This window comes from Pseudophryne corroboree, chromosome 4 (genome assembly GCF_028390025.1).
Source record: "Pseudophryne corroboree isolate aPseCor3 chromosome 4, aPseCor3.hap2, whole genome shotgun sequence".
In the NCBI taxonomy this organism is placed as follows: Eukaryota; Metazoa; Chordata; class Amphibia; order Anura; family Myobatrachidae; genus Pseudophryne; species Pseudophryne corroboree.
The window spans coordinates 1,174,977-1,196,421 of record NC_086447.1 but is presented as its reverse complement, the minus strand read 5'-3'; the positions used below and the strand labels follow the sequence as shown (position 1 = coordinate 1,196,421).

Sequence of the window (21,445 nt, the reverse complement as noted above, 5' to 3'; positions counted from 1 at the left end):
TCCGTTTCTTCAGTAGTTGGCAGAGGGGAATTAATTCTGGTCGGATAAGGGTGATAGAAGCTCCAGAGTCTCTCAACCCTTGCAGCTCCTTCCCATTAACTTTTACAGGTTGTAGGTGGGTCTTCATATTATCCGGGGTGGATTTCCCAATAGCTGCTACCACCTCTACTTGGTATGCTACTTCCTCCGCCTCTGGCGCATCAGGAAAGTAGTCCGCCTCCCCCGTTCCAAATGATTTGTGGCACACAGCCACCCGCGACATGGCAGATTGGGCACCTGGGAATGGCCGTCTTACCCGTGTACAGTCCCGAAGTAAATGCCCCACCTGGTCACAGTTGTAGCAGCGTCGGCTTGCAGGTGACGCTGGTCCCCGAGACCTTGAATTTCTGGCTAGGGAAGCTGGGGTATGTATTGGGGCCGGCCGGTGGGGGAGCAATGGTAGATCACGATCCTGCTGGGGCCGTCGGAGGGTTGTCCTCTCCTCTGTATTGGCACCTCTCCACCGAGGCCTGTTAGCTGTGAACTCATCTGCTAGGTGTGCTGCTTTTTCCAGAGTGGTAGGGTTCCGGTCTGCCACCCACTCCCTGATCTCTGGAGGCATCTTGTTTAGCAACTGCTCCAAAATAAAAGCATTTTTAATGTCTGCTACAGTAAGGGCCTTCTTCACGGCCAGCCACTTATCACAGTTCCTCCGCAGCAAGTTATTGAACTCTATAAATGAGACATCTCCTTTCCGTGCCATAGACCGGAACTTTATACGATACGATTCAGCGGTCACCGCATATCTGGCAAGCAGCACACTCCGTACCTCCTCATATACCAGGATCTGCTCTGGACTCAGGGCATGGAATGCCTCCAGTGCCCGCCCTCTCAGACTGGGTACCAAATATCGAGGCCACTCTGTTGCCTCAATTCCATGCATTATCATAACAGATTCAAACATCTGCAAATGAGTATCAATATCCGAACTGACCTCATCAAAAGGTGGGACCTCATTATACCTCAGCCGGGAGGTCTGCCTTACCGCCACTGCCGGGGCGGTTATACCGGTCTGCGCCCCCAATGCGGCTCCCAGTACTGATGCTCCTTGTCCTAGTGCTGCAAGCAACTCCCGCAACTGATCTGTACTTCCAACGACCAGTGCAGGGCCTGTTGTAGCGGTTCCAGTGGTTCCTTGACCCTCGGCCTGCTCTGGGATGCAGTCCTCATCATCCTCCTGCCCAGGGTGTTCTTGGTCCCATTCAGCTAGCTTTGCCATTAAGACTGCTCTGGTGTCCGATGCATTAAACTCAATCTGTCTTGTTCGACAGAGGTCCTGTAGTTGATCCTTCTTGCTGTATCGGTAGCATAGCGGGGCAGAATCCATTGCCTGCTGTGGTTTATTCCTTTCTGCTGGTGTCTTGAGTGATCCCACTGCTGCCGCCAAATGTGAGGATACTGGGTTCCAAATCACTCAGTCATGGTGGTAGATGAAAAACCAACAGTGGTTTATTGAACAGAATGGGTTATAAACAGCTCAGCACACTTCTGTGATCCAATTCTACACGACAATTCCCTCCTGGAACTCCTGACAGAACATTACTTCTTAGCCAGTCTCCTGTCACTCTCTGACCTTCTCTCCGATCTCTCTCAACTCCCCTGTTTGCTATTATCAAAACCTTTGTCTTTCCTACAATAAGGCGACACCCCCAGAACAGTTTCAGAGCAAACCTACTTTCACATGCCCAGGCATGTCCCCTAGGCCACAATAGATGGTAACTAAATTAACCTTACTTAATTAATCTGATTGTGTGGCCTGGAATCCATTGTGTGGGGAAGAATGAGGGGGGTGTATGGCCTGACATCTGAGACTGGCTGTATCTACCCAACAGCAAACACACAGGTTATCTGAGTAGTCACATGGGGGGAACATTATTTTACAAACTATAACACAATAACCAATACATTCATATATATACATCGAAAACATAACTGTACCCTTGTAACAATAACATCATACAATATAATACAATATTGCCTAGTATATAGCCAAATACAGATCAACAATCAGTGTAGTCCATGGGTCAGACCAGGGCTAGGGAAGTAACCACGTGTCTTTTACCACTGTGCGACACAACGCGGCGGCTGTGTTGTCACAGTATGTATATATGTATGTATGTATATATGTATGTATGTATATATGTATGAATGTATATGTATGTATGTATGTATATGTGTATATATATATATATATACCCCTGTCTGTCTACCCCTCCCCTTTACAATGTAAGCTCTCACGAGCAGGGCCCTCTTCCCTCATGTGCTTATCCTTTGTCTTACTTTAATAATCTTCAACTGTACCACATCCAGCAGTCTTCTGCCACCTGATACTTATTCCAGTGTCATCTGCTGATGTCTATATACCCTGTACTTGTCCTATACTGTCATCAACTGTAAGTTGCTGTTTTCCTGTTTGATTATTTATGTACTCTGTAATTGGGCGCTGCGGAACCCTTGTGGTGCCATATAAATAAAGGATGATAATAATAATATGTATGTATATATGTATGTATGTATGTGTATATATGTATGTATGTGTATATATGTATGTATGTATGTGTATATATGTATGTATGTATGTGTATATGTGTGTATATATGTATGTATGTATGTGTATATATGTATGTATGTGTATATATGTATGTGTATGTATGTATGTGTATGTATGTATGTGTATATATGTATGTATGTGTATATGTATGTATGTATATTGTGTATATGTATGTATGTATATACAGTATGTATATGTATATATGTATGTATATATGTGTGTATATGTATGTATATATGTGTATGTGTGTATATGTATGTGTATGTGTGTATGTATGTATGTGTATGTATATATGCATATACACATTGTTTTTTATGCTTTATGCCCAGTGCTTAGCGCTGGCCTCCCTTATGTGCAGCCTCCGGAGCCGATTCGGGACTGTGGCTCCTCTCACAGCCCCCTGCCGCATAGGGAGCCGGCTAGCCCGGTCTCCCCTGAGCAGTGCACCCCCCAGCATCACAGGACGCTCGTCCCAGCTGCCGCGGCTGGCCACCTCTGTAGCGCTGCAGCGGCTCCCCCTTCTCCCTACAGTGCTGAGGCGCTGGGAGCCCAGCTCCCGGACCTTAGCGCCCGGCGCACTGCCCCCTCCCCGCCGCACAGGGAGCCAACTTGCCCGATCTCCCCTCCGTGCGGCACAGACCAGACGGCAGTAGTCTCCTTACCCTCCGGCGTACACATAGCTCAGTGCGCCCGGGGCTCCCTCACTGCCGCGGTCGCCGGAGAGGTCCGGGACCACGGTGCTGCATAATTACATTTTCAGTTACACGGCGCCTAGCGCACTATTGTCCTGATGATGGCGCCGTGCCCTTAAGGGTTAACCCCTTAAGTGTTGCGGCGGCCATTAACTTTGTGGCTGCCAGGGTCTCCGACCACGTGCGCACTATAATGCAAGGTCAGGGGTCACGTGCGCACTATAATGGAAGGTCAGTAGTGTCACTCTGGGATAGTGTTTCGGCAGGTGCTGATCACGCTTCTGATGTGACGCTTTGCGCATATGTTTATAGTTTTTATACATATATTTCTCTGACGTCCTAGTGGATGCTGGGGACTCCGTAAGGACCATGGGGGAATAGCGGCTCCGCAGGAGACTGGGCACAAAGGTAAAGCTTTAGAACTACCTGGTGTGCACTGGCTCCTCCCCCTATGACCCTCCTCCAAGCCTCAGATTTTTGTGCCCGAACGAGAAGGGTGCACACTAGGTGGCACTCCTGAGCTGCTTAGTGAAAAGTTTAGTTTTAGGTTTTTTATTTTCAGTGAGTCCTGCTGGCAACAGGCTCACTGCATCGAGGGACTAAGGGGAGAAGAAGTGAACTCACCTGCGTGCAGAGTGGATTGGGCTTCTTAGGCTACTGGACATTAGCTCCAGAGGGACCGATCACAGGCCCAGCCATGGATAGGTCCCAGAGCCGCGACGCCGGCCCCCTTACAGAGCCAGAAGACAGAAGAGGTCCGGAAAATCGGCGGCAGAAGACGTCCTGTCTTCAACAAGGTAGCGCACAGCACTGCAGCTGTGCGCCATTGCTCTCAGCACACTTCACACTCCGGTCACTGAGGGTGCAGGGCGCTGGGGGGGGGCGCCCTGAGACGCAATAAAAACACCTTGGATGGCAAAAGAATGCATCACATATAGCTCCTGGGCTATATGGATGAATTTAACCCCTGCCAGAATACACAGAAAAACGGGAGATAAGGCCGCCGATAAGGGGGCGGAGCCTATCTCCTCAGCACACTGGCGCCATTTTCCCTCACAGCTCCGTTGGAGGGAAGCTCCCTGGCTCTCCCCTGCAGTCACTACACTACAGAAAGGGTTAAAAAAAGAGAGGGGGGCACTAATTACGCGCAGTATTAAAAATACAGCAGCTATAAGGGGAAAAACACTTTATATAAGGTTATCCCTGTATATATATAGCGCTCTGGTGTGTGCTGGCAAACTCTCCCTCTGTCTCCCCAAAGGGCTAGTGGGGTCCTGTCCTCTATCAGAGCATTCCCTGTGTGTGTGCTGTGTGTCGGTACGTTTGTGTCGACATGTATGAGGAGAAAAATGATGTGGAGACGGAGCAGATTGCCTGTAATAGTGATGTCACCCCCTAGGGGGTCGACACCTGAGTGGATGAACTGTTGGAAGGAATTACGTGACAGTGTCAGCTCTGTATAAAAGACAGTGGTTGACATGAGACAGCCGGCTACTCAGCTTGTGCCTGTCCAGACGTCTCATAGGCCGTTAGGGGCTCTAAAGCGCCCGTTACCTCAGATGGCAGATATAGACGCCGACACGGATACTGACTCCAGTGTCGACGGTGAAGAGACAAATGTGACTTCCAGTAGGGCCATACGTTACATGATTGAGGCAATGAAAAATGTTTTACACATTTCTGATAATACGAGTACCACCAAAAAGGGGTATTATGTTCGGTGAGGAAAAACTACCTGTAGTTTTCCTGAATCTGAGAAATTAAATGAGATGTGTGATGATGCGTGGGTTTCCCCCGATAACAACTGATAATTTCTAAAATGTTATTGGCATTATATCCTTTCCCGCCAGAGGTTAGGGTGCGTTGGGAAACACCCCCTAGGGTGGATAAAGCGCTCACACGCTTGTAAGGGCTCTACCCTCTCCTGAGATGGCCGCCCTTAAGGATCCTGCTGATAGAAAGCAGGAGGGTATCCTAAAATGTATTTACACACATACTGGTGTTATACTGCGACCAGCAATCGCCTCAGCCTGGATGTGCAGTGCTGGGTTGGCGTGGTCGGATTCCCTGACTGAAAATATTGATACCCTAGATAGGGACAGTATATTATTGCCTATAGAGCATTTAAAAGATGCATTTCTATATATGCGTGATGCACAGCGGAATATTTGCCGACTGGCATCAAGTCTAGGTGCGTTGTCCATTTCTGCCAGTAGAGGGTTATGGACACGACAGTGGTCAGGTGATGCGGATTCCAAACGGCATTTGGAAGTATTGCCTTATTAAGGGGAGGAGTTATTTGGGGTCGGTCTTTCAGACCTGGTGGCCACGGCAACAGCTGGGAAATCCACGTTTGTACCCCAGGTCGCCTCTCAACATAAGAAGACGCCGTATTATCAGGCGCAGTCTTTTCGTGGGCAAGCGGGCAAAAGGTTCCTCATTTCTGCCCCGTGACAGAGGGAGAGGAAAAAGGCTGCAGAAATCAGCCAGTTCCCAGGAACAGAAGCCCTCTCCCGCCTCTGCCAAGCCCTCAGTATGACGCTGGGGCTTTACAAGCAGAATCAGGCACGGTGGGGGCCCGTCTCAATGAATTTCAGCGCGCAGTGGGCTCACTCGCAAGTAGACCCCTGGATCCTTCAGGTGATATCTCAGGGGTACAAATTGGAATTCGAGACGTCTCCCCCTCGCCGTTTCCTAAAGTCGACTTTACCGATGTCTCCTTCTGACAGGGAGGCAGTTTTGGAAGCCATTCACAAGCTGTATTCCCAGCAGGTGATAATCAAGGTGCCCCTCCTGCAACAGGGAACGGGGTATTATTCCAGTGTGTAAAAAATGGAATTAACAAGTAAAACCTTTGGCGCTCGCAGTGAGTGGTCTTTCTTAAAGCAGCTGGGGTATTATTCCACACTGTTGTGGTACCGAAGCCGGACGGCTTGGTGAGACCGATTCTAAATCTAAAATCTTGAACACTTACATACGGAGGTTCAAATTCAAGATTGAGTCACTCAGAGCAGTGATTGCGAACCTGGAAGAAGGGGACTACATGATGTCTCGGGACATCAAGGATGCTTACCTTCAAGTCCCAATTTACCCTTCTCACCAAGGGTACCTCAGGTTTATGGTACAGAACTGTCACTATCCGTTTCAGACGCTGCCGTATGGATGGTCCACGGCACCCCGGGTCTTTACCAAGGTAATGGCCGAAATGATGATACTCCTTCGAAGGAAGGGAATTTTAGTTATCCCTTACTTGGACGATTCCCTGATAAGGGTAAGATCCAGGGAACAGTTGGAGGTCGGTGTAGCACTATCTCAGGTAGTGTTGCGGCAGCACGATTGGATTCTCATTATTCCAAAATCGCAGCTGATTCCGACGACTCGTCGTCTGTTCCTAGGGATGATCCTGGACACAGTCCAGAAAAAGGTGTTTCTCCCGGAGGAGAAAGTCAGGGAGTTATCCGAGCTAGTCGGGAACCTCCTATAACCGAGCCAAGTCTCAGTACATCAATGAAAGGGTTCTGGGAAAAATGGTGGCTTCCTACGAAGCAATCCCATTCGGCAGATTCCACGCAAGAACTTTCCAGTGGGACCTGCTGGACAAATGGTCCGGGTCGCATCTTCAGATGCATCAGCGGATAACCCTGTCACCAAGCACAAGGGTGTCTCTCCTGTGGTGGTTGCAGAGTGCTCATCTTCTAGAGGGCCGCAGATTCGACATTCAGGACTGGGTCCTGGTGACCACGGATGCCAGCCTGCGAGGCTGGGGAGCAGTCACACAGGGAAGGAATTTCCAGAGCTTATGGTCAAGCCTGGAGACATCACTTCACATAAATATCCTGAAGCTAAGGGCCATTTACAATGCTCTAAGCTCAGCAAGACCTCTGCTTCAAGGTCACCCGGAGTTGATCCATTCGGACAACATCACGGCAGTCACCCACATAAACAGACAGGGTGACACAAGAATCAGGAGGGCAATGGCAGAAGCTGCAAGGATTCTTCGCTGGGCGGAAAATCATGTGATAGCACTGTCAGCAAGTGGGGACTTCACCCAGAAGTCTTCCACATGTTTAAAAAACTCGACAAGTATTGCGCCGGGTCAAGGGACCCTCCGGCAATAGCTGTAGACGCTCTGGTAACACAGTGGGTGTACCAGTCAGTGTATGTGTTTCCTCCTCTGCCTCTCATACCCAAGGTACTGAGAATTATAAGATGGAGAGGAGTAAGCACTATATTCGGTCTCCGGATTGGCCAAGAAGGACTTGGTAACCGGAACTTCAAGAGATGCTCACGGAGGATCCGTGGCCTCTACCTCTAAGAAGGGACCTGCTCCAGCAAGGACCCTGTCTGTTCCAAGACTTACCGCGACTGCGTTTGACGGCATGGCGGTTGAACGCCGGATCCTGAAGGAGAAAGGCATTCCGGATGAAGTCATTCCTATCCTGATCAAAGCCAGGAAAGATATAACCGCAAAACATTATCACCGCATTTGGCGAAAATATGTTGCGTGGTGCGAGGCCAGTAAGGCCCCGACGGAGGAATTTTCAACTAGGTCGATTCCTACATTTCCTGCAAACAGGAGTGTCTATGGGCCTGAAATGGGGGTCCATTAAGGTTCAAATTTCGGCCCTGTCAAATTTCTTCCAAAAAGAACTAGCTTCAGTCCCTGAAGTTCAGACGTTTGTAAAAGGGGTACTGCATATACAGCCTCCTTTTGTGCCTCCAGTGGCACCTTGGGATCTAAATGTAGTTTTTGGGTTCCAAAAGTCACATTGGTTTGAACCACTTAAATATGTGGAGTTAAAATATCTCACATGGAAAGTGGTCATGCTGTTGGCCCTGGCCTGGGCCAGGTGCGTGTCAGAATTGGCGGCTTTATCCTGTAAAAGCCCTCATCTGATTTTCCATTCGGACAGGGCGGAATTGAGGACTTGTCCTCAGTTTCTCCCTAAGGTGGTTTTCAGCGTTTCACCTGAATCAACCTATTGTGGTGCCTGCGGCTACTAGGGACTTGGAGAACTCCAAGTTGCTAGACGTTGTCAGGGCCCTGGAAATATAGGTTTCCAGGACGGCTGGAGTCAGAAAATCTGACTCGTTGCTTATTCTGTATGCACCCAACAAGCCGGGTGCTCCTGCTTCTAAGCAGACTATTGCTCGTTGGATTTGTAGTACAATTCAGCTTGCACATTCTGTGGCAGGCCTGCCACAGACAAAATCTGTAAAAGCCCATTCCACAAGGAAGGTGGGCTCATCTTGGGCGGCTGCCCGAGGGGTCTCGGCTTTACAACTTTGCCGAGCAGCTACTTGGTCAGGAGAAAATACGTTTGTAAAATTCTACAAATTTGATACCCTGGCTGAGGAGGACCTGGAGTTCTCTCATTCGGTGCTGCAGAGTCATCCGCACTCTCCCGCCCGTTTGGGAGCTTTGGTATAATCCCCATGGCCCTTACGGAGTCCCCAGCATCCACTAGGACGTCAGAGAAAATAAGAATTTACTTACCGATAATTCTATTTCTCGTAGTCCGTAGTGGATGCTGGGCGCCCATCCCAAGTGCGGATTGTCTGCAATACTGGTACATAGTTATTGTTACCAAAAAAAATCGGGTTATTGCTGTAGTGAGCCATCTTTTCTAGAGGCTCCTCTGTTATCATGCTGTTAACTGGGTTTAGATCACAAGTTATATGGTGTGATTGGTGTGGCTGGTATGAGTCTTACCCGGGATTCAAAATCCTTCCTTATTGTGTACGCTCGTCCGGGCACAGTATCCTAACTGAGGCTTGGAGGAGGGTCATAGGGGAAGGAGCCAGTGCACACCAGGTAGTTCTAAAGCTTTACTTTTGTGCCCAGTCTCCTGCGGAGCCGCTATTCCCCCATGGTCCTTACGGAGTCCCCAGCATCCACTACGGACTACGAGAAATAGAATTATCGGTAAGTAAATTCTTATTTTTCCCCTTAGTGTATCATATTCCCCTACATAGATATAGGACACACAGCATCTGTACTGAGAATCATACTGTAGATGGGCTGTATACATAATAATAATACTGTCTCCTCCAGTGCTGGAGCGTTATATTCCGTATGTGTTCTAGAACAGAGGGTTACAGTAAGTGTAAATGCTCTTTCCTCTGTATCAGAGTGCTGTGTTATACCATGTACATCCACTTCTCTAAGGATATACATTGTGTGAGAGGTGGTAACATCACTCTGACTGCTGCATTCTGTATACAAGGGGGTGATGTGTGATCCCGCAGGGTGCTATATCACATGCCAGAAATGGTCAGGGTGCGGCTCCCTGCTGGAACGGCCTAGAAGGAACACTAGTCAGGGGTCACATACACTCCAGGTCATGTACGCGCTATAATGTAAGGTCGGGGGTCACATACACTCCAGGTCATTTACGCGCTATAATGTAAGGTCGGGGGTCACATGCACTCTAGGTCACATACACACTATAACGTAGGGTCAGGGGTCACATACACACTATAATGTAGGGTCAGGGGGTCGCATACACACTATCGGAGAATTGCCTGAGTGGGTGTGTTGTAGCGTCTCATCATTTCCAGTATGACCCCTTCATATATCTAGTGGCGTCTACCCTGGATCCCTCAGGCCCCTCATGAGATTTGCCTGCCGCCGCCATGTGCCCTCCCCTGCTGCCTGCCGCCGCCATGTGCCCTCCCCTGCTGCCTGCCGCCGCCATGTGCCCTCCCCTGCTATACACCTTCATTCTAAACATAAGAGGTGCTGCCATGCTGAGATTTGCAATGCCGCCTAGAAAAAAGAGAAAATGCATATGCACACTCTGAACATCAAAAACACTAGTATTCAGAACAATTATAATAAATTCTGCAGTTCAACATGGCGTCAAATTGACGTTTTTAGCATAACTGTGGCCAAAAATATGGGGTCACCTACTACGAACAGGTGACCAAAACCTGCCTTCACCCGCCCCCCTTTTCTCCCGGACCAGCACAACCCAACCACCTCCCAACCTCAGACTAGTGGGAAGTAGCAATTGGAGTGTTAGAAGGCGTTACATTAATAAGAAGTAGCTCCGTGCTATAAATGTTACGTAGGTGAGACGTGATAGGGGGTTATATTAGTAAGTAGCCATTTGGGTGCTATAAAGTGCTAGATTAAGTGTTAAAATAGTGACACCTCGAAGGGGCCCCACACCCTAAACCCATTCCTAATACTGACATAGTATATACATTTATCCAGGACTTACCATTCACAGTGCCTATTCCAATATGTATTCTGCAAGTGCTAGAGCCCTATGCTATGTAATAACACCCAAGCATCGTGGGCACAGCTGCTATGGGCCGTACCCATTATGTGTGAGAAGATGTTCCCCAGTGCTCCCTACATGATCAGCCATTTTGTGTTGTCTCTGCAGATTCTGTGGTGTGTAAGATGGAGATCCCATGTTACTCTCTCAGTGAGGATGAGTACTCGGGGTACCGGCCTCTTAGTGCTGACAGCGATCCTGAGGAAGTCGGGGTAGGAAACCTTCCGTCCCCCTGTAAGCAGTGTGAGAGCAGCCGCTGCCTGTACCTGGAGCACCAGTGTCCTGAGGGTCCGGCTCCTCTCCCAATGACTCCGCCATCCCCGGCCTCCGATACACAGAAGGACAGGCTGCTCTATACCTGCCGGCTGTGTCCCTTCTCTACACACTACTCCAGCCACCTCAAGCGTCACATGAAGACGCACAATGGGGAGAAGCCCTTCTGCTGCCCCCACTGTCTCTACGCCTCCGCACAGCTGGTGAACATGAAGCGCCACCTGCGCACCCACACTGGCGAGAAGCCCTTTCGCTGTGAACTCTGCAGCTTTTCCTGCAGCAGCCCGGGGAATCTGAAACGCCATCAACGGGTCCACACCCAAGAGAAACCGTACGCATGTAACCTGTGCTCTTATCGCTGCAACCAGAGCCGCAACCTGAAACGCCATCTTCTGGCCCACCGGCGCAGGAGGAGGCAAGAGATGAGAGAGGAGGATGATGATGATGGAGAAGAGGAAGGAGAGGGGAGAGAGATGGGGAGCAGCCAGCCCAAAGGTACGTTTTCACAATCCTAAAGCACTCCTGCTTTATCTAACATGTATTCACCATGCAAGAGCCAGGCCCCTCCCAGTGCAGGGTGACACAGACATAGAGGTGCTATGGACATTGCCCCTCCCACTGCAGGGTGACACAGACAGAGGGGTGCTATGGACATTGCCCCTCCCACTGCGGGTTGACACAGACATAGAGGTGCTATTGACATTGCCCCTCCCACTGCAGGGTGACACAGACAGAGGGGTGCTATGGACATTGCCCCTCCCACTGCAGGGTGACACAGACATAGAGGTGATATGGACATTGCCCCTCCCACTGCAGGGTGACACAGACATAGAGGTGCTATGGACATTGCCCCTCCCACTGCAGGGTGATACAGACAGAGAGGTGCTATGGACATTACCTCTCCCACTGCAGGGTGACACAGACATAGAGGTGCTATGGACATTGCCCCTCCCACTGCAGGGTGACACAGACAGAGGGGTGCTATGGACATGGCCCCTCCCACTGCAGGGTGACACAGACAGAGGGGTGCTATGAGACATGAATACTCCCACTGCAGTGTGACACAGACAGAGGGGTGCTATGGACATTGCCCCTCCCACTGCAGGGTGACACAGACATAGAGGTGCTATGGACATTGCCCCTCCCACTGCAGGGTGACACAGACAGAGGGGTGCTATGAGACATGAATACTCCCACTGCAGGGTGACACAGATATAGAGGTGTTATGGACATTGCCCCTCCCACTGCAGGGTGACACAGACAGAGGGGTGCTATGGACATTGCCCCTCCCACTGCAGGGTGACACAGACATAGAGGTGCTATGGACATTACCCCTCCCACTGCAGGGTGACACAGACAGAGAGGTGCTATGGACATTACCCCTCCCACTGCAGGGTGACACAGACATAGAGGTGCTATGGACATTGCCCCTCCCACTGCGGGTTGACACAGACATAGAGGTGCTATGAGACATGAATACTCCCACTGCAGGGTGACACAGACAGAGGGGTGCTATGGACATTGCCCCTCCCACTGCAGGGTGACACAGACATATAGGTGCTATGGACATTGCCCCTCCCACTGCAGGGTGACACAGACATAGAGGTGCTATTGACATTGCCCCTCCCACTGCAGGGTGACACAGACAGAGGGGTGCTATGGACATTGCCCCTCCCACTGCAGGGTGACACAGACAGAGGGGTGCTATGGAAATTGCCCCTCCCACTGCAGGGTGACACAGACAGAGGGGTGCTATGGACATTGCCCCTCCCACTGCAGGGTGACACAGACAGAGGGGTGCTATGGACATTGCCCCTCCCACTGCAGGGTGACACAGACAGAGGGGTGCTATGGACATTGCCCCTCCCACTGCAGGGTGACACAGACAGAGGGGTGCTATGGACATTGCCCCTCCCACTGCAGGGTGACACAGACAGAGGGGTGCTATGGACATTGCCCCTCCCACTGCAGGGTGACACAGACAGAGGGGTGCTATGGACATTGCCCCTCCCACTGCAGGGTGACACAGACAGAGGGGTGCTATGGACATTGCCCCTCCCACTGCAGGGTGACACAGACACAGGGGTGCTATGGACTTTGCCCCTCCCACTGCAGGGTGACACAGATGGGGGCTATGATACACGAAGTCTGACACGATGCGTGAGACAGCCCATGTAAGATTCGGCTAGTGGAGGGGTACAGGCCCATGTAAGACTCGGCTAGTGGAGGGGTACAGGCCCATGTAAGACTCGGCTAGTGGAGTGGTACGGGCCCATGTAAGATTCGGCTAGTGGAGGGGTACAGGCCCATGTAAGACTCGGCTAGTGGAGGGGTACAGGCCCATGTAAGACTCGGCTAGTGGAGGGGTACAGGCCCATGTAAGACTCGGCTAGTGGAGGGGTACAGGCCCATGTAAGACTCGGCTAGTTTAGGGGTACAGGCCCATGTAAGACTCGGCTAGTGGAGGGGTACAGGCCCATGTAAGACTCGGCTAGTGGAGGGGTACAGGCCCATGTAAGACTCGGCTAGTGGAGGGGTACAGGCCCATGTAAGACTCGGCTAGTGGAGGGGTACAGGCCCATGTAAGACTCGGCTAGTGGAGGGGTACGGGCCCATGTAAGACTCGGCTAGTGGAGGGGTACGGGCCCATGTAAGACTCGGCTAGTGGAGGGGTACGGGCCCATGTAAGACTCGGCTAGTGGAGGGGTACAGGCCCATGTAAGACTCGGCTAGTGGAGGGGTACAGGCCCATGTAAGACTCGGCTAGTGGAGGGGTACGGGCCCATGTAAGACTCGGCTAGTGGAGGGGTACGGGCCCATGTAAGACTCGGCTAGTGGAGGGGTACGGGCCCATGTAAGACTCGGCTAGTGGAGGGGTACAGGCCCATGTAAGATTCGGCTAGTGGAGGGGTACAGGCCCATGTAAGACTCGGCTAGTGGAGTGGTACGGGCCCATGTAAGACTCGGCTAGTGGAGGGGTACGGGCCCATGTAAGACTCGGCTAGTGGAGGGGTACAGGCCCATGTAAGACTCGGCTAGTGGAGGGGTACAGGCCCATGTAAGACTCGGCTAGTTTAGGGGTACAGGCCCATGTAAGACTCGGCTAGTTTAGGGGTACAGGCCCATGTAAGACTCGGCTAGTAGAGGGGTACAGGCCCATGTAAGACTCGGCTAGTGGAGGGGTACAGGCCCATGTAAGACTCGGCTAGTGGAGGGGTACAGGCCCATGTAAGACTCTGCTAGTGGAGGGGTACAGGCCCATGTAAGACTCTGCTAGTGGAGGGGTACAGGCCCATGTAAGACTCGGCTAGTGGAGGGGTACAGGCCCATGTAAGACTCTGCTAGTGGAGGGGTACAGGCCCATGTAAGACTCTGCTAGTGGAGGGGTACAGGCCCATGTAAGACTCGGCTAGTGGAGGGGTACAGGCCCATGTAAGACTCGGCTAGTGGAGGGGTACAGGCCCATGTAAGACTCGGCTAGTGGAGGGATACAGGCCCATGTAAGACTCGGCTAGTGGAGGGATACAGGCCCATGTAAGTCTCGGCTAGTGGAGGGGTACAGGCCCATGTAAGACTCGGCTAGTGGAGGGGTACAGGCCCATGTAAGACTCGGCTAGTGGAGGGGTACAGGCCCATGTAAGACTCGGCTAGTGGAGGGGTACAGGCCCATGTAAGACTCGGCTAGTTTAGGGGTACAGGCCCATGTAAGACTCGGCTAGTTTAGGGGTACAGGCCCATGTAAGACTCGGCTAGTTTAGGGGTACAGGCCCATGTAAGACTCGGCTAGTGGAGGGGTACAGGCCCATGTAAGACTCGGCTAGTGGAGGGGTACAGGCCCATGTAAGACTCTGCTAGTGGAGGGGTACAGGCCCATGTAAGACTCTGCTAGTGGAGGGGTACGGGCCCATGTAAGACTCGGCTAGTGGAGGGGTACGGGCCCATGTAAGACTCGGCTAGTGGAGGGGTACAGGCCCATGTAAGACTCGGCTAGTGGAGGGGTACAGGCCCATGTAAGTCTCGGCTAGTGGAGGGGTACAGGCCCATGTAAGACTCGGCTAGTGGAGGGGTACAGGCCCATGTAAGACTCGGCTAGTTTAGGGGTACAGGCCCATGTAAGACTCGGCTAGTTTAGGGGTACAGGCCCATGTAAGACTCGGCTAGTTTAAGGGTACAGGCCCATGTAAGACTCGGCTAGTAGAGGGGTACAGGCCCATGTAAGACTCGGCTAGTGGAGGGGTACAGGCCCATGTAAGACTCGGCTAGTTTAGGAGTACAGGCCCATGTAAGACTCGGCTAGTGGAGGGGTACAGGCCCATGTAAGACTCGGCTAGTGGAGGGGTACAGGCCCATGTAAGACTCGGCTAGTGGAGGGGTACAGGCCCATGTAAGACTCGGCTAGTGGAGTGGTACAGGCCCATGTAAGACTCGGCTAGTGGAGGGGTACAGGCCCATGTAAGACTCGGCTAGTGGAGGGGTACGGGCCCATGTAAGTCTCGGCTAGTGGAGGGGTACGGGCCCATGTAAGACTCGGCTAGTGGAGGGGTACAGGCCCATGTAAGACTCGGCTAGTTTAGGGGTACAGGCCCATGTAAGACTCGGCTAGTTTAGGGGTACAGGCCCATGTAAGACTCGGCTAGTTTAGGGGTACAGGCCCATGTAAGACTCGGCTAGTAGAGGGGTACAGGCCCATGTAAGACTCGGCTAGTGGAGGGGTACAGGCCCATGTAAGACTCGGCTAGTTTAGGAGTACAGGCCCATGTAAGACTCGGCTAGTGGAGGGGTACAGGCCCATGTAAGACTCGGCTAGTTTAGGGGTACGGGCCCATGTAAGACTCGGGTAGTTTAGGGGTACGGGCCCATGTAAGACTCGGCTAGTTTAGGGGTACGGGCCCATGTAAGACTCGGCTAGTGTAGGGGTACGGGCCCATGTAAGACTCGGCTAGTGGAGGGGTACAGGCCCATGTAAGACTCGGCTAGTTTAGGGGTACGGGCCCATGTAAGACTCGGCTAGTGGAGGGGTACAGGCCCATGTAAGACTCGGCTAGTGGAGGGGTACAGGCCCATGTAAGACTCGGCTAGTGGAGGGGTACAGGCCCATGTAAGACTCGGCTAGTGGAGTGGTACAGGCCCATGTAAGACTCGGCTAGTGGAGGGGTACAGGCCCATGTAAGACTCGGCTAGTGGAGGGGTACGGGCCCATGTAAGTCTCGGCTAGTGGAGGGGTACGGGCCCATATAAGACTCGGCTAGTGGAGGGGTACGGGCCCATGTAAGACTCGGCTAGTGGAGGGGTACGGGCCCATGTAAGACTCGGCTAGTGGAGGGGTACGGGCCCATGTAAGACTCGGCTAGTGGAGGGGTACGGGCCCATGTAAGACTCGGCTAGTGGAGGGGTACAGGCCCATGTAAGACTCGGCTAGTTTAGGGGTACAGGCCCATGTAAGACTCGGCTTGTAGAGGGGTACAGGCCCATGTAAGACTCGGCTAGTTTAGGGGTACAGGCCCATGTAAGACTCTGCTAGTAGAGGGGTACAGGCCCATGTAAGACTCGGCTAGTGGAGGGGTACAGGCCCATGTAAGTCTCGGCTAGTGGAGGGGTACAGGCCCATGTAAGACTCGGCTAGTGGAGGGGTACAGGCCCATGTAAGACTCGGCTAGTTTAGGGGTACAGGCCCATGTAAGACTCGGCTAGTAGAGGGGTACAGGCCCATGTAAGACTCGGCTAGTTTAGGGGTACAGGCCCATGTAAGACTCGGGTAGTTTAGGGGTACGGGCCCATGTAAGACTCGGGTAGTTTAGGGGTACGGGCCCATGTAAGACTCGGCTAGTTTAGGGGTACGGGCCCATGTAAGACTCATCTAGTGTAGGGGTACGGGCCCATGTAAGACTCGGCTAGTGGAGGGGTACGGGCCCATGTAAGACTCGGCTAGTTTAGGGGTACGGGCCCATGTAAGACTCGGGTAGTTTAGGGGTACGGGCCCATGTAAGACTCGGCTAGTTTAGGGGTACAGGCCCATGTAAGACTCATCTAGTGTAGGGGTACGGGCCCATGTAAGACTCGGCTAGTGGAGGGGTACAGGCCCATGTAAGACTCGGGTAGTTTAGGGGTACGGGCCCATGTAAGACTCGGGTAGTTTAGGGGTACGGGCCCATGTAAGACTCGGGTAGTTTAGGGGTACGGGCCCATGTAAGACTCGGCTAGTGGAGGGGTACGGGCCCATGTAAGACTCGGCTAGTGGAGGGGTACGGGCCCATGTAAGACTCGGCTAGTGGAGGGGTACGGACCCATGTAAGACTCGGCTAGTGGAGGGGTACAGGCCCATGTAAGACTCGGCTAGTTTAGGGGTACAGGCCCATGTAAGACTCGGCTAGTTTAGGGGTACAGGCCCACGTAAGACTCGGCTAGTTTAGGGGTACAGGCCCACGTAAGACTCGGCTAGTGGAGGGGTACAGGCGTATGTAAGACTCGGCTAGTGGAGTGGTACAGGTGTCGCTGACAATGTAATGGTGATATCAGGTGGTAAGGTGAGACATGGGCATGATACAAGGAGGTAAGTGTAGTTGCCCTGAATACAGTCCTCGTGTGCTAGTGACAGGCAGTAGACCACCGTATATGCCCATTCTCTATGATGGGTCCTGAGTGCCCCCTCCTGTGACATTACTACCTCATTTGATGCCTTATTTCCTTCTTTCTGCAGATGTTTCTGTCACAGTCCTGACCCTTCCGGTGACCTCTGGCGACCTAGACGTCTTTCTGCCATCTTGTACTGGTCGTGCCCCCTCACCCCCTGCGCTTTCAGCTCCCACTGATGACAGCCTCCCAGAGCTCCTCTTCCCATTCACGTGTCGCTCCTGTGGCATGGTCCTGGATGATGGCTGCCCGCAGGATGAGGATGATGATGATGATGATGATGCTGCTGGGATGGAAGACCAGTACTGCTCTCGCTGCAGTGTTCCTGCTCCGGCCGGCAGCCCCGGCAAAGGCTTTTCCTGTGTACTTTGCTCTTTTGTGACTCACTACCCCAACCACTTGTCTCGCCACATGAAGACGCACAGCGGCGAGAAGCCCTATAAGTGCCAACTGTGTTCCTACGCTTCTGCTCACTATGACAACCTAAAGCGACACCAAAGGGTACATACCGGTGAGAAGCCCTATAAGTGCCAGCTGTGTGACTATGCCTGCGGAAACCTTGCCAACCTGAAGAGGCACGGGCGCATCCACTCTGGGGATAAACCCTTCCACTGTGGCCTGTGCAACTACAGCTGCAATCAGAGTATGAACCTGAAGCGCCACATGCTGCGGCACACCGGGGAGAAGCCGTTCCGCTGTGCGCGCTGCCACTACACCACAGGCCACTGGGACAACTATAAGCGGCACCAGAAGACCCATGGTCATTGTGGGGGGACGGGGGAGCTCCAATGTCCTCTGAAAGACAGTATATTTACTAAGCGTCCGGACTCTGAGATGGCAGCCTGAGGGCGACATGTCTGCCCTGTGTATAGCTGGTATCCTGTCTGTTTGCACATTATGGAGTATTGCATGGCCGGTTCATGTGTCTGTCCTAATTTGTGGCATCAGTGTGATGTGAGCAACATGATTACAAATGGAATACATACTGAATATTCTCTGACTCTTGTCTGTCTACCGTGATCTCAGCAGCACCCTATGACCTGGGCGTTCCCTGCGTACAGGCTGCAGCACAGGTTAGCAGGGTGGTACCTCCCCACTGCCGATCTCAGGTGCTAGACCTGGGCTTTCCCTGCGTACAGGCTGCAGCACAGGATAGCAGGGTGGTACCTCCCCACTGCCGATCTCAGGTGCTAGACATGGGCTTTCCCTGCGTACAGGCTGCAGCACAGGATAGCAGGGTGGTACCTCCCCACTGCCGATCTCAGGTGCTAGACATGGGCTTTCCCTGCGTACAGGCTGCAGCACAGGATAGCAGGGTGGTACCTCCCCACTGCCGATCTCATGTGCTAGACCTGGGCTTTCCTTGCGTACAGGCTGCAGCACAGGATAGCAGGGTGGTACCGCCCCACTGCCGATCTCAGGTGCTAGACATGGGCTTTCCCTGCGTACAGGCTGCAGGCCAGGATAGCAGGGTGGTACCTCCCCACTGCCGATCTCAGGTGCTATACATGGGCTTTCCCTGCGTACAGGCTGCAGGCCAGGATAGCAGGGTGGTACCTCCCCACTGCCGATCTCAGGTGCTAGACCTGGGCGTTCCCTGCATACAGGCTGCAGGCCAGGTTAGCAGGGTGGTACCTCCCCACTCCCGATCTCAGGTGCTAGACCTGGGCTTTCCCTGCGTACAGGCTGCAGGCCAGGATAGCAGGGTGGTACCTCCCCACTGCCGATCTAAGGTGCTAGACATGGGCTTTCCCTGCGTACAGGCTGCAGGCCAGGATAGCAGGGTGGTACCTCCCCACTGCCGATCTCAGGTGCTAGACCTGGGCTTTTCCTGCGTACAGGCTGCAGGCCAGGATAGCAGGGTGGTACCTCCCCACTGCCGATCTCAGGTGCTAGACCTGGGCTTTCCTTGCGTACAGGCTGCAGCACAGGATAGCAGGGTGGTACCTCCCCACTGCCGATCTCATGTGCTAGACCTGGGCTTTCCCTGCGTACAGGCTGCAGAACAGGATAGCAGGGTGGTACCTCCCCACTGGCGATCTCAGGTGCTAGACATGGGCTTTCCCTGCGTACAGGCTGCAGCACAGGATAGCAGGGTGGTACCTCCCCACTGCCGATCTCAGGTGCTAGACATGGGCTTTCCCTGCGTACAGGCTGCAGCACAGGATAGCAGGGTGGTACCTCCCCACTGCCGATCTCAGGTGCTAGACATGGGCTTTCCCTGCGTACAGGCTGCAGCACAGGATAGCAGGGTGGTACCTCCCCACTGCCGATCTCAGGTGCTAGACCTGGGCTTTTCCTGCGTACAGGCTGCAGCACAGGATAGCAGGGTGGTACCTCCCCACTGCCGATCTCAGGTGCTAGACCTGGGCGTTCCCTGCGTACAGGCTGCAGCACAGGATAGCAGGGTGGTACCTCCCCACTGCCGATCTCATGTGCTAGACCTGGGCTTTCCCTGCGTACAGGCTGCAGAACAGGATAGCAGGGTGGTACCTCCCCACTGGCGATCTCAGGTGCTAGACATGGGCTTTCCCTGCGTACAGGCTGCAGCACAGGATAGCAGGGTGGTACCTCCCCACTGCCGATCTCAGGTGCTAGACATGGGCTTTCCCTGCGTACAGGCTGCAGCACAGGATAGCAGGGTGGTACCTCCCCACTGCCGATCTCAGGTGCTAGACATGGGCTTTCCTTGCGTACAGGCTGCAGCACAGGATAGCAGGGTGGTACCTTCCCACTGCCGATCTCAGGTGCAATACATGGGCTTTCCCTGCGTACAGGCTGCAGCACAGGATAGCAGGCTGGCACCACCCTAGTGCCAATATCTAATACTAGACCTGGGCTTTCCTTGCGTACAGGCTGCAGGCCAGGATAGCAGGGTGGTACATGCTAGTCTTAGCCTCTATTAGCTCATGAATATTTTATTACAGTGTTTGGCCAGAATTGAACGGTCTCATCCTTTGCAGGACCCAGCTGTGGTAAATGGAGGTTGTACTGTATCTGAGGAGAACTGCTCTGATGTTTCCACAGGTGCAACCTGCGTTATATAGGGACTGAGGGGACGTGCGTAGCACAGTAACACCCCATCCCGGGCCTCCGCCTGTCTAACCTGACTAGTGATGCAGCCTGCGGTATATAGGGACTGAGGGGACGTGCGTAGCACAGTAACACCCCATCCCGGGCCTCCGCCTGTCTAACCCGACTAGTGATGCAGCCTGCGTTATATAGGGACTGAGGGGACGTGCGTAGCACAGTAACACCCCATCCCGGGCCTCCGCCTGTCTAACCCGACTAGTGATGCAGCCTGCGTTATATAGGGACTGAGGGGACGTGCGTAGCACAGTAACACCCCATCCCGGGCCTCCGCCTGTCTAACCTGACTAGTGATGCAGCCTGCGGTATATAGGGACTGAGGGGACGTGCGTAGCACAGTAACACCCCATCCCGGGCCTCCGCCTGTCTAACCCGACTAGTGCTGCAGCCTGCGTTATATAGGGACTGAGGGGACGTGCGTAGCACACTAACACCCCATCCCGGGCCTCCGCCTGTCTAACCCGACTAGTGATGCAGCCTGCGTTATATAGGGACTGAGGGGACGTGCGTAGCACAGTAACACCCCATCCCGGGCCTCCGCCTGTCTAACCTGACTAGTGATGCAGCCTGCGGTATATAGGGACTGAGGGGACGTGCGTAGCACAGTAACACCCCATCCCGGGCCTCCGCCTGTCTAACCTGACTAGTGATGCAGCCTGCGGTATATAGGGACTGAGGGGACGTGCGTAGCACAGTAACACCCCATCCCGGGCCTCTGCCTGTCTAACCTGACTAGTGATGCAGCCTGCGGTATATAGGGACTGAGGGGACGTGCGTAGCACAGTAACACCCCATCCCGGGCCTCCGCCTGTCTAACCTGACTAGTGATGCAGCCTGCGTTATATAGGGACTGAGGGGACGTGCGTAGCACAGTAACACCCCAT

General features: G+C 53.0%; 1 protein-coding gene across 2 annotated transcripts in view; it reads left to right on the top strand.

Moving 5' to 3' along the window:
- ZNF513 (zinc finger protein 513) overlaps positions 1-18,461 on the top strand; it is a 72,491-nt gene extending 54,030 nt beyond the window's left edge. For both annotated transcript variants that reach the window (XM_063914901.1, XM_063914900.1), the window contains 2 exons: positions 10,677-11,336; positions 17,539-18,461. In XM_063914901.1, coding sequence (XP_063770971.1) covers positions 10,677-11,336; positions 17,539-18,317 — 1,439 coding nt within the window. In that variant the 3' untranslated portion in view covers positions 18,318-18,461. The remainder of the gene's footprint in view (positions 1-10,676; positions 11,337-17,538) is intronic.
- Positions 18,462-21,445: the final 2,984 nt, after the last annotated feature.